General features: G+C 45.7%; 1 protein-coding gene across 18 annotated transcripts in view; it reads right to left on the bottom strand.

Moving 5' to 3' along the window:
- The window catches only part of Dab1 (DAB adaptor protein 1), a 1,105,478-nt gene that overhangs the window by 21,220 nt on the left and 1,070,507 nt on the right, over window positions 1-13,751 (bottom strand). For all 18 annotated transcript variants that reach the window (XM_087214676.1, XM_087214681.1, XM_087214675.1 and 15 more), the window contains 2 exons: window positions 9,383-9,445; window positions 6,701-6,809 (listed from right to left, as the gene is read on the bottom strand). In XM_087214676.1, coding sequence (XP_087070802.1) covers window positions 6,701-6,809; window positions 9,383-9,445 — 172 coding nt within the window. The remainder of the gene's footprint in view (window positions 1-6,700; window positions 6,810-9,382; window positions 9,446-13,751) is intronic.

The following is a 13,751-nucleotide window of genomic DNA, read 5'->3' as shown; positions in this document are numbered from 1 at the left end:
TGTTACAATATTAATAGTAAGAGCAATAACTTTGACTTACTAAATGCCTATAGCATCCCAGTATACTGTTTAACATCTTCACAAAGTTCCTGAATAGTAGGTATTATCTCCATTTTAGGGATGAAGAAATGGGTGCTCAGAGTGGAAAAGCAGCTTGCTTACAGTCACACAGCCTGCATGTGGTAGGATCAGGATCTAAGGCTGAGGTGCTTTGTCCCTCAAGCCTACCAGTTTCACCCACATGGCCAAGACTAATTTCTGCTCATTTATAGCCAACGGACTTGGCTCATCAAGGTATATTTCAGCACAATGCAGGTTCACAGGAAACTGCCATGTGCTTTTGGTGGTGCCATGCTTCACAGGGGGAATAACGGCCTCCTACATGGGCAGTGGAGCCTGGAAGACAAGTGGTCAATCAGGCAGAGTGAGGGTACAGAAGTCAGCTTCACCTGGCCTCTCAACACAAGGATTCGCATGTTTGCCAGGAGGACTTTGCAGGTGCAGTGAGACAGGACAGGGAGAGGAGCGGACGCAGGTTATCCTAGCAACCTCCAAAGGGATGCTGGATGGGTGATGCGGTGCTAGTCACCTCCTGGGTCATGTCAGAGACTCTGGCAAGGCCCAAGAAATTGTGCACAGGGTGCCTCACACCACAGGCCAGCCTCAGACCCAGCTTCCCTCAACTGACAGATACCGGATCAGGTCAGCATTCAAACCCTGGGCACTTCCTGGCAAGGAATCCATTCTGCCCTGCACAACATGTCACCCTGTGAGGAGGATCCACAGCAATCAGGACACATGAACTTCTTGCTGGCTAATGTAGCAGTGTTAAATGCTTTTATGGAATAAGAAAGAGAGATCAACAAATAAAATACAAAATATCCTTGTAAGATCATTTAGTCCAACTGCACTGAAGCAAGTGGGGTGGAGAGGTGTGGGTGATGACATTCCAAAGTTGAAACTCGCTTGCTTACACTGCCTCACCTATCGCATGGTGATGCAGTGTCTGGAATCCACTAACGGATGAAGAGTTTTGCCCCTTTGTTTTTTCTTGCTTTCTGTTTTACTTTGCTGCAATTATTCACAACGGGCGTGTTGCTGCCCCCTAGGGGTAATTAGGAAATTTGCAGGGTGTGCTCTGATTGTCCTGGTAACCGGAGGGTAGGATGGGCATTACTGGCATTTTAAGGGGTTCCCAGCATGGATAGTAGACAACTTATAATGTGGGAGATGATCGCAAATAACAAAGCATTATCCCACATCCTGGTCAAGATTATTTGAGTCTAGGACTTGGATTACATGGACATTTAGTTTCTTCCAACGGTTCTAGTATTTCAGGAATGTAACAAGTGTGTATATTGAGAGAAGATTATATTTTGTTTTGTTTGGAACACTACAGTTTTTCACCAAGGTAGTGGTGTCTGACAGAAACACCTCTCACGGGGCTGAACCCGCACACTTCTTTATCAGAAGTGTACTAGTAGCTGTAGCTTTCAGGGGTGAGCCTGATATAGGTATAAGCATCTGATTACTTACTATGTCTTGTACTATGCTCACACCCGAGTATTTCCTTATCAAAACACATTTTTATTATAAATCAGCATTCTTTTATTTCTACTTTATATTACCATTAGAACATTTATTAGAGATTTTTGAAAAACTATGTAGGTAAGTGCTATTACTACCTATGAATTTCATTGCAAGCCATTAAAGTTGACACTGCAAATGGGTTTCACAGATGGAGACCTACCCATGGGTCTTTCAATGGCCCCAATGCCATTTTGCTGAGTGGGTAGGCAACTTCAGTTTTACCCAGCCTATTTTAGTTCTGCTTCTATCCTATCTCTTTCATTATCACCATGGACTGTTCTAAAACACAAATACAGGTGCTCCTTGCTGTCTGATAGGGTCACACTCCCCCCCCCCCCCAGCCCATGTAAGCTGCAAATATTGTTAAGCTGAGGATTCACTTAATCTAACAAACATCCTAGCTCATCCCACAGCACACAGCAGCTTGTCTGTTGTCTCCATCCCCGATTCCATGGCTTATTGGCCATCCCGTCTCCCTGTGGCTGCCAGCATCAGGTGAGAGTATCATACTGCATGGCGTTAGCCTGGGAAAAGATCACAATTCAAAATTCAAAGTGCATCTTCTATTAAATGTGCACTGCTTTCTCACCATTGCAAAGTTGAAAAATCTGAAGTGGAACCACTGTCAGGTAGGTCAGGGACCATCTGCATGGCACTTTGCTGTCTTGAGCACAGGGCTCACATGCTTGGGTGTAGCCAATGAACCCTTGGCAGTCAGCTCCCTCCTACTTCTTCATCACCACTTTCAAGCTGTACCTGTCTAGCCCCTCTCCCCAGCAGCTGAGGATACCACCCACCTGCTGTCCCCATGTCCTTTGCCAGGCTGTTGCTGTCCTCCTCCCTTGGCTGACCCAGGCAGGCTCGGCTCACCATCCCCTCTGCCCGAAGCCTTTGCTGCCCTTGGCATGCACTTGGTTCTCCTCTGGGCTCCACAGTTCTGTGTGCTCCCCTCTCCTGTGAACTCATCACACAGTGCTGTGACTGCCTGATTATTCTGTCTTTCCTTGCAACACAAAAAGGACAAATGCTGGCAGTAACCCTTTATTTTCTCTCCCCATTCTGTGCACAATGTTTAGCAGATGTCAGTAGCCCCATGAATGCTTCAGTCTGGAGTAAGGGCCTCCCTCATGGCGAATGAGTCCTAGAGGAGTCCATGACTTCACTGCATTTCCCCAAGAGTATAACAAAATTCCAAGACACACAAGTGCTGGACCGTGCTGATCCTACTGTTGGTGGCAGTTTTTTTCTCTTCTTTTCATCCCTTCTTCTTCCTTTTTTTTTTTTTTTCAACAAGGATCTAACAGATGGTCTGTGCACACTTTTCTGGAGAGAGCTATTAGCATGTCTCTCTGGCTTCATGCCATCTGTTCAGACCACAGTACAATATTAAGAAGAGAAAAAGGTAGCACAGGGCAATTGGGTTCCATGTTTGGGGCTCACAGGTCTCTCCACTTTTCCTGGGGTGGGGTCCCTGCAGCCCACGGTGTCCCTAGGCCACATGGAGTTATATCTGCCCAAGGGGACAGTTCAGCAGCAGGACTATGGCAGCACTGCACTCAGGGAGTCACTTGCTGGCTGCCGCTGCAGCCACTTAACAACTTGTTAACCACTTACTTGTTAATGTGCAACAGCGGAGGGAGGAGGTGCCAAGGAGCATCTGTTTATGGCACGGAGTTCAGATCAATCATAAACCTCCTCGCTGTGAACTGAACGGGAACACCTGCATGACTGCCTTGCAGCTAGGTCTATAAAGTGTGGAAAATTGCAATTTATAACCAGGTGCTGGCAGCTAGGAACACCCACATTATTTGAGAAATGGAAAAAAAAGGCAGACTGAAATATAAGAAAAGCACGACTCCAACAGTCATAGAGAACTTGCATGGTATCTCTTATCTACTTTATTCGCTTAACTAATTCATGAATTCAAAAATACCCCCACCAGTGTCAGGCTCTGTTTTAGTCTCTGGAGATGCAGTGAAGTACACAGTAAAACTGAAATCCTTGCCTCAATTAAGTTATATTTTGGGGAAGCCAATCCTTGCAATAATCGTTTTAGTGTGTGTTCTCGTTACCTCTTTAATTTGCATTTGAGAAACCATAGCTCCATGAGGGGGACCCTTGCCACCACAGGGGCAGCAGAGCCAGTGTCCTGTGCACAGCACACATTGTGGTGTGCCTCCTGCGTACATGATGTTCGGCACTCTTTATCTGCTCTGCTTCCTGTGTGTGCAATCTTTAGCACAGCTCTAGGGGGCGGATTTCTGATCACCTCCATTTTTTCAAGTAAGTTCCTGGAAGCTCAGGAGGAGACTCAGTTGAGCACTGCAAAGCTGGTGAGGGGCAGGGCCTGTGTCCACACAAGCCCACTCCCCATACCACCCAGCTGACCTCTGCTGTGACCAGTCAGAAGACTGAAAACCTAAACTTTATTACACATATTACAATCCCAAGAATGTAAAGGAAAATTTTCTTCTACTTTAGAAATCAGAGTAACAACAACAATTGTATATTGCATCTCCAGTATCTACGATGTACCAGCAGTTTTCGGGGTGCTAATTTTATTTTCTCATTTAATTCTCATGATATTGTTGCAAGATAAGGGGTTTTTTTCAACCCAGTTATAAAGATGAAGAAATTCTGGCTCTGACAGCTTAACTAATTTGCCCAGGAGTCTAAAGCTTATTTAAAAAATGGCTGAGCCTGGCCAAGTACTTGTAATCCCAGCTACTTGGAAGACTAAGGGAGGACACTTGAGCCCAGAAGTTCAAGATCAGCATGGGCAACATTGTGAGAACCCATCAGGCAGAAAAAAGGCTGAGCAGGATTCAGAAGCAGCCCATCAGATCCAAAAAGTGTGCAGCAGGCAGCTCACTCACTGTGTGACAGAGCCCTATTCCCCGCCCATCTCACTACCACTGGCTGGACAATTAGCGACAGGGAGGTGGAGAAGCAACAGCTAAAGATTCTTAAGACCAGTTAAGGGAGGAAAGGGAGCAGGCAGATAATTTAACACCAACTGAAGCACAGTGTAAGCATTTCTTAAATACAGTATGAAAGCAAAAATATGTTAATTGAAATTAATTTTAGACTCCTGTTCTAAAAATTGAAATCAAGGAGGTAATCAATTTTTTTAACAACTAGAAGTAGCTGGATCATAGTTTGCAATGCGGCTGGGTAGGTAGCAAGACTAAAGTCCAGGTTTCCAAGTCCCTAAGATGGTACAGGCTGGGAAGAAGCAGAGTCGTGCTGGGTCACAGGGACAGATCCTCAGGGTGCTTCCAATGGGTGTCAGTGCCGGAAAAGACATGAACTTGCACCTAGCACTGATCTTCTTGGCTTGGCCTGGAATTTCCCTTCACCCTGATGCCTGTTCCCTACTTCCCTTCCAGTCGAGTGGCACCCCCTGATCTCAGGCTCCTTGACTGCTTGACTGGCACTCCAGGACTCCACTTCCTGCTCTGTTTCCTTTTGTCCGTATCACTCAACGTGTGCTAACATTATACAAGTTACTTATTGTTATTTCTTGTATCCCTGATAGGAGGTAAGCTCTCCATCTGTCATGTTTACCAACATGGCCCAAGCTGGCACATAGTGGGCACTCAGAGGATATGTATGGGATGAACACATCTGAAGTTGAGTGAGTTGGGTCCTAGAGTTCCCCCCATCTGTCACAGAATCTTTACAGACAAATGACGGGGACAAAGCTTGGGTATTCCAAACACCAAGCTCAGGCATAGCAGGGTGGTCCATTTCTGATAGAAAATGTTGTTCTTATATTAAGTGATATACTGTGTTCTACTTCACTATTCCAAGGAGATTTTAATATCCTTTTGAGAGTAGGAAAATGAGTCATTACAGCCATGCCACTTCAGAGAGCAGTGAAAGAGATTCTATTGGGAAATTTAGTAATTAATAAATTTCTAGGCTACATGCAGATTCTAAACTGTGAGTCATACCCAGTCACTACCAGCCTCTGCTGCTTCTAAAAGTTCATAATGTTCAGAACAGGGTATGAATTTCTAATTTACTTCCAATAAAAGCAAGGTTTATATTTGGTTTCAAGAATTAGCTTCTGGGGCTGGGGATTTAGCTCAATGGTTTCACCACCTGCTGTGCAAGTGCAAGGACCCGAGTTTGATCCCTGGTACCAAAAAAAAAAAAAAGAAAAAAAAGAAGAATTAGCTTCTAACACTAATAATTAAAAGTAATTATTATAGAAGAAAAGTGCAAGAGGATTTTTATTCTAAAATATTCAAACTCTTATCTGCCATTTATGAGAATAAAGTCAAGAAAGAAAGATAAAGCCACAGATGTGAAGTATGTAGTTAAAGGAAAACATAAACTCCTCCAGTTTCCCATGGATATGAAGAACAGAACTAGGCCACCTTTGGTCATTTTCAAGTACAGTAGCCTGGCCACCCTGATTGCCTGACACCATAGAAACCAGGTATAATCCCTGGGATCCCACTTATTTGTAACTCACTTGGTTTTCTGTTCCTATAGATGCTTTTACTCCGTTGTGAAAGTACTATATATGTTATAAAAATATGTGGGAAACCAAAGAAACGCTTTCTAATTGACTGAGTTCCATCTCCTTCCCAATTCACTGTTAGCAGTTGGCTCTTGTGCATTGGGTTCCCTGCTGCCTTGGACAGGAAACCACCCCTTCCTGAGTCAGCACTGAACAAAGAGGATCCCTTCTACCCATCAGGTCTCAGAGGGTGTGAAGTGAGCTGGCTCATCCCCTCTGCTGCTCACTGCTTCTCTCCCTCTGGCTGAAGTCGACAGACAGGAGGAAATGAGCTCGCACTAGTTTGCTTGACTCTGTGGGTACCATATTCCCCAACACAGTACATCTGAGTCCCTCGAGTCTTGAACTTTCTAAGTGAAAGATATGGCTGGATTTCAGCCAGTGCATATGAGAGCTTGGTATCTGACCTCCAAGTTGCCATCCACATGGCAGCTGCTCAGTGTCACTAAAGAGCTGCGAAGAGAATGTTGGCCCCACAGGTGTGTTTGGCCATGAACTTGCAGCTGTATCAGTCACTTCTTTCTCTTTCTTGCAGTGAGTGGAGGGCAATGCAAGGAAGGCTGGTGGAAGAGGGCTCACCTGAGGGTACAGCAGCAGTGCCAAAAGGTACAGAACTAAACACGTCTGCACTCGCCGGGAGTGTCTGGCATGAAGATGGGATAAAGGCATCACCTGGAGTTGCGGGTGTCTGCCAGAGAAAGAGAGAGAGAGAGAGAGAGAGAGGCAGAGGACATGTGAGACTGTAGTCATCATGGATTTGGGGGTGTTTGCAGGCCAACAAGTTACTCCACAGTATCTGCCTTTCACTCATGTGAACTGAGATGCACCCTCTCGAGACCTCAGCCGAGCCCAGTTCAGGACTTGTCACTTAATCCATGGTTAATAAACAGTTGATGAGTATAGGAAGGAATGAACCCCAGCATGGGGAGCCTTGGCTCATGTACCCTGGTGCCTCACAGAATCTTGCCTGAATCTTCACTTGCAAAAAGAGCTAAATATTTTTAAGAAGGCATTTAAACAACCACAGCCGCACAGCTCAAAATGGTGCTGTGCTTGCTGAGCCCTGCTGAAGTTTCACAGCTCTGCTGCATGCGCTGGGGAATGAACAGGGCAGGGTCGCAGACATGAAAGGGTCAGGACGCATATTTTGTGATGTTCACACCCTTTGACGGCAGGCTTCTGCCTGTAAAGCGTAAGGCTGCTCGATGCCACAATATCTCTGTTGGTTTTAAAATTTTCCCTTGGAATACACTGGGACAAGCAATTCATTCTGAAACCATGGCGATTAGACAAGTCCATTTTTAGACTAGTCGCTTGTGGGACGAACAGCATTGTTCTGAGCATTATGAAATACCCATTTGGGTGGTGCCTGGGTTCAGGGCCAGAAACACAGCCATGGGCTGCCATGCTAAGCACTTCTAAAGGCAGTCAGCAGGCTTCTCTCCCACCACGTGACCTCGGCTGAGTCAGGTGTACTGGGACTCCGTTTGCTCATCTGTACAATGCACAGGAGAAGGGAGGCTGCAAAGGCTCCTCCGACCTTCCCAGTCCCCCAGAGCCCCAAAGGTCTGCAATGATGCTTGGTTCCTGGGGTGGGGAGGATGAGGATGTCAGGGCTGTCCAGCTTCCCCAGGGACAGGGACACTGATGCTCTGGAGATCAGGTGCTGGCAGCAGGACAGCTGTGCCTGGCTTCCCTGGTGGCAGCTGTGGGCAGCAGGGTCTTGCGCCATCTGTCCTGAGTGCGGAGGATACAGCCCTTTCTCTGTGAGGCGCCTCTCGCCAATGAACCATAGCACCATCCTCGCATCTGCACAGTTGCGCAGTGACCAGATAAGCCGCCCCTCCTGGAAGCTTTTGCTGGTACAGCTGGGCTGAGAACTCTCCATCCACCTCCGGGGAGGGCTAGGGGGTGGGTTGCTTTTGAATGTACCCGGTACTAAAATTCAGTTTTGCTTGGGTTTCTTTTTTTCATTTTAAAATTAGGGCTTCCTGGAATCTCTGTCCTCGTGTGTAAGCTTTGGCTGAGATACCCCTGGCTGGGAATCCAGAGCTTCTTAAAAAGTACAGGGAGGCACAGGTCATGGTCTGCAAGGCTAAGAGTCAGGCTGGGTATGGAGAGAGAAACAAAGGACGAGAGAGGAAGGAAACAAGGAGAGAGGGAAGGGCAGACTGGGGCAGGGGAAGATGCTGCCTCCCCTGGGCTGATGCCTGTGCCAAGCAGGACTTGGGGAGGGGCTGCCAAATCCCTCCTCATGCTGCCTTGCCTATTTTCCCAACTAGACCGTATGTTCCCTGCAGGCAGGAAATATATCTCACTCCTGTCTCTCTTCTCAGAGCCCAGCCAAAGCACATCCAGGTGATGTCCTATAATCCCTGAGTGCACGGTCTCATTTATTTCTCAAAACAGAAGCATGTATCATAATTCCTGGTTTTTTGTTTTGTTTTGTTTGCAGACTAGTGATTGATCTCAGGGTCTTTGCACTAAGCTAAATCTCTAACCCTTTTAAACATTTTGAAACAGGGCCTCGCTAAGTTGCTGTTTCCCAGGCTGGGCTTGAACTTCTGATCCCTCTGCCTCAGCCCCGCCCCCCGCCCCCGTTAACCCTTAGCAGGTCACTAGCTGATATGAGAGATGCAATCAAATGTTTTTCTCAAATATTATTACACGTATGGGGCACAAGCTCCAAAGCCACAAGTAGCCAGCTGTATGTTTGTACATGACTAATGTGAAACCATAATGTTTACGGCATTAGCACTGTTATGACATGTGTTTTGTAAGGATGTTTGATATTTGATAGTGTATTGTCTATCAGAAATACCATGAACTCTGGTAAACATTGTTGAATTTTTTTCTTTCATAATTTCTACATTATAACTGAAAAGAAATAAAAATCATGAATTTATAATATAATAAATAACAAATGATATAATATATAAATGACATAATATAATATAAATATATATTTAATAAATGCAATAATATAAGAAATGCAAATTTGCAGTGTTTTAATTATTTTCCCGCATTTCAGCACATAGTAGCAGTGATACACATGACCTGCACTCTAACGGGACTGCAGCCTCCTGAGGGTTAATAGCAGAGGAAATGGAGGCTCAGGATTGCTAATTCACTTGCCTAGGTCACAAGCTTGCAAGAGCCAGAGGTGAAATTCACCGGTAGCCCTCTAAGACCCAAAGACCAGACTCTTGTTCCTGTGTAGCCGAGAAAGGGCTGTGGGATCCCAGGATCATGCATACTTACGGGGGGAGAGGTTATATCAGGAGGGGTGGACATGTCCCCAAAAAGTTCTAATTGGGTCACAGCCTGAAAAGACAAAAACGATAACCATGTAACCAAGAACGCAGATGCAGCCCTAAAACAAAACAAGGACAAACCAGCATATTTCTCTTTCATGGTGACCATGTAAGCCTGATCTCATTACTACACCTCTCTTGATCCCGAAGGCAACACCACCATGTGGCCAGACCCAATTCTTGCTTCACTGCGTCTGGGTGTTTATCCAGGCTTGGTCAACACTGCCTATCAGCCCCTCTCATAAGGTACAAAGCGCCACTCTCCCCTGTTGGCTGTCCAATGCCCCCTTCTTGACTGTGTCTCTCTCTCGGGGGGACAGAGGGAGGAAGACAATTCATTCTTGGCTTTTCTTGCCTAAACGTGTCCACACAAATAAGATGCCTTCTGGTTGGAGGACAGCAAAAGATGACTTGATGTCACCTCCCAGCGAATGCTCCCGGTAATATAAGCCCTTGGAGGTAGAATTCATCACCCCCATTTTTTGCAGAGGAATAACATGATTCCCATAGATGTGACATCAAGGTCACCCAGGCCAGGGTTTGAATTTTCTGTATATAGACCTTGCAGTCAAATATGCAGCCCTGAAATAGTCTATCTTTGGGATAAAAAAATGTATTTGGAGGAAAAGAAAACATTTCATTTAATTCCAGGAAAGGCATCAAAACCAGCCCAGTGTACACACTATCAATCACTCCCAGAACTCCATCCCGGCAGACACTGTTTCATCTACCTTCCCATCCATCACAGGAGGGTCCAGGCAGGGCTAGCACAGCAGCCCAGAGTCCCCTTAAGACAGACTTAGAAATTAATCTGCATACACTTCTGGCTTCGGAGACCACAGAGAGTTCCTGGCCAGAACCCAGTGGGCCAACTTAATTACAGAAAGTATATAATCATATGCTCTGTGCAGACTGTTCCACTGAGGAAAAACTACCCTCCACCCAGCTTCAGCTTGTGAGCACTTCTACTGAGGATACTGAAAACTGGCCCTTCATAGATGGCACCCGGACAGTGTGACTGTCCTATTCTGCCCTATGGGTCCCCTGCACTCAGATTCTGCTCCGACCAGCATGCAGCTCTGTCTCTAGGATTCACACAAAGCAAGCAATGTTCTTTCCTCTTGACAAGCAAATGAGTCCACTCTGTCTGTCCACACTGCCCCTTCCTATCTACACAGCTCAGTGCCAGGGCTCCCCACCTGGATGACAGGGATGGTGATATCTGCTCTGTATATTCATTGACAACTTGCAGGCTGAGCATCCCTGATCTGAGTATCCAAAATCCCAAAGGCTCCAAAGTCCAAACACTTTTGACTTCCAATAAGATGCCACAAGCAGATATTTCTACACCTCATCCCACAGGAAGGGTCACAGTCAAAACACAGGTGCACTGAAGATGTTGAAAATCATCTCCAGGGTATGAGTTTAAGATGTATATGAAAAACATAAATTAATTCTGTTTAAATTTGGATTCTAACCCCAAGATATCCCATTATGTGTAGGTCAATATTTACAAAGCTGCAAAACATCCAAAATCTGAAACACTTGTGGTCCCAGGCATACCTGATAAGGGATGCTCAACCTCTAACTGGCTTTGAAGTTTGGCTAAGCCTGGTTATTAAGGCACAAAGGGCTCCTTTTCCTGAAAGCAATGAAGCTTAGCCTTGTAGGGCTCACTTTCCACTCTTCTACTTGAGCTTCCATTCTGCTAATACCACTTGGCACACAGGAGGGTCCTAGAAGGATTAACTTCCTTCCCAACAACATTTTCCATAAACCTTGGGCAGGTGTTAGGTGCTGAGCACTGTGCTGGTCACTGGGTGCTTAATAAATGGAAATGCCAAGTGTCAGCCTGCACAGAGCTCACCATCTTCTGGGGTCTATGATCCACAGATGCACATCACCTCAAGGTAGGTGGAAGGCAGGATGGCAGAGGTCTCTATGGGGCACTGTAGGGGCAGCTAGCAGGGGATCCAGCCAGCTCGGGTCAAAGAAGTTTAGTAAGAGTTTTCCAGAGAGAAAAGGCCAGATATGAATTCTGCAGGAGAGGCATAGTTGGCCAGGTGACAAAGATGAGCAGGGGTCTTCCAGGCAGATGAGACCATGTGAGCCAGGAACACCATGGGCAGGTGGGGTGTGACCAGTAAGAGGGAGGGAGGACAAGTGGACAGGGTAAGGTTGTGGCTGGACTGGGTGTGATTCCCAGTCCTCCTGTCACCTTTCCTGAACCACTCCCATCTCTCATGGTAACTGATCTGGCAGTGGCTGGGAGCGAGGTGGCAGCATACGGGGTGTACCCCCGGTTTGGATGGGCTGTGGGAGCTTGTCTTTGTGTCTTCCATTATTTGGTGAAGTGAGCTTGTCTTTTAGACGCCCTCCCAAATTCCTAACAGGATTAACTATTTTTACTGAATTCAAATGACACTTCTGGGTGGCCTTGTGATTGGAACTTGACATTTTTTAAATGGCCCACAACTATTTTCAGTGTTAGGAAAATATTAAAATGAAGTTAATAATTAAGTCACACAATTTACATTTCAAATGTGTTGCACTGGCGGCATACTTTTACTAACATTGTAAATATAATTTATTGGCTAATTTTCTCCTTAAGCACAACTTTTAAAATAACCTTCCTTCTTTGAGCTATCGGCTCTCCTCTTGCCTGATGATTTTCACTCAAGGATTAAACGAGAAAAAACACAGGGAGGCATAAAACACAGATTGTTATTTCATTCCACTGAGTTTGCTGTTTAAATAGAACCTTGAGTTAATTAAATTTTATAGAAAAGGGAGATTCTTTGGCCATAAAATTAAAAATAATCCGAATAACCAGGTATGATTGAGAATCTGGAATAGTATCTACTTTTAAAGCCTTCCTCCCCATGTGAACCCCATTCCTTTTATTTGTAACCTAATAAACCATGTTCTACCTGAAAATATTGTCCTAATTAATCATCTGTAAGGCCCCAAGAGAATAAAACTAAGAGTCCACATTTGTAAAATGCTTTGTGGCTTACAATACACTTGCATATATATTATCATCGGGTCTGACCCTCACTGCACGCCATACAGCCACCAACATGGTGCCATTGTCATTCTGTGTTTCACAGAGACTAACTGCAGCTGGGGTAAGGGATTTGCTGGTGGCAAGTCAGCTAAAAGAAGACAGGATGGACCTGCTCCATAGAGCAATTAGCACTGCTAATTTGTTTATCTGTCTGTTCCTTCACCAAACTTTAGTTAGCCTTGCTAAATGTTGGAAGCCCAGTTCTACAATCTCCTCCCCAAGAAGCCAGGGGTGCTAGAAGGTCTGCTATGATGCATACCTGCCAGAAGGTGTTTGGAATGTTGCCTCAAGATGTCTACTTGCCAGAAGAAAGCCCTTCCATCCCTGGCATTTCTAATGTCTTTTGGTGGGGAGAGATGTAGCTAGAAATGGCAGATTTGTCCCTTCTTTGGGCTGCTGGAGTAAGCAGAGTGACCCCAGAAGCTGCCAAGGCCAGTGCAGGCGAGAAGAAGCTGAAACTTCTGGGAAGAGGTGCCCCATATCTCCATTGGGTTGGCCTTGCCCAACTATGCTTTCATAGGAACAAGTGATAGTTCCCAGGAACATCTAAAGTGCCACACGACTGCTGTTTCTAGGTCCTTCTGAGAACTAGGCCACAACAACTAGACCTCTAATGGGAGATTCTGAGAGAATGGCTGTAAGAGACTGACCCCCAAGACCCCTTCTCACAGATCCACTCCTTATGTTTTTGCATCAGAAGCCCACAGAACCCTTGCCATACTTCAGCTACTATGCCAAGAGCAGGAAACAGCAGCAGGCATGACATGCTCCTATTCCCACTGTTGTGAGCTGGTGGGTTTCCAGAAAGACAGCCCTACAGAGATCCACCATACAGTGTCACGGAGAGGAGAACACGGTGGGTTAGGAAGGGAGAGGCTGTCCCAGGACCTTTGCATGGGCTCTCCTTCTTCCTAGAACTCTCCTTGCTTCCCTCTCCTTTCCCAATCCTCCTCCAGAAAACAATTAGAACACTTTTTTTTTTTCCTGGGCAGTGTTTCTCAACTGAATTTGTAGCCCACCCCATTGTCTAAAACAGCTTACCAGATACTTCCAGACCAGTGGTTCTCAGGCTTGTCTGGAGAAAAGTACTAATGCCTAGTCCTACCCCAGAGAGTCTGAATTACTTGGTATGAGGAAAAGCCCTAGTCCCTGGAATTTTAGAAAGCTCTCCTAGTGATTCCAAATTGCTGCCAATTTGAATGATCTCTGTCAATGATCTCTGTCCTGGAGGCTTCCTGACATTCAGGAG

Source organism: Heterocephalus glaber, unplaced genomic scaffold, assembly GCF_053883595.1.
Source record: "Heterocephalus glaber isolate CG9 unplaced genomic scaffold, H.glaber_assembly_v1.0 deba00001447, whole genome shotgun sequence".
Taxonomy (NCBI): Eukaryota; Metazoa; Chordata; class Mammalia; order Rodentia; family Bathyergidae; genus Heterocephalus; species Heterocephalus glaber.
This window is presented reverse-complemented; position numbering and strand designations above follow the sequence as displayed.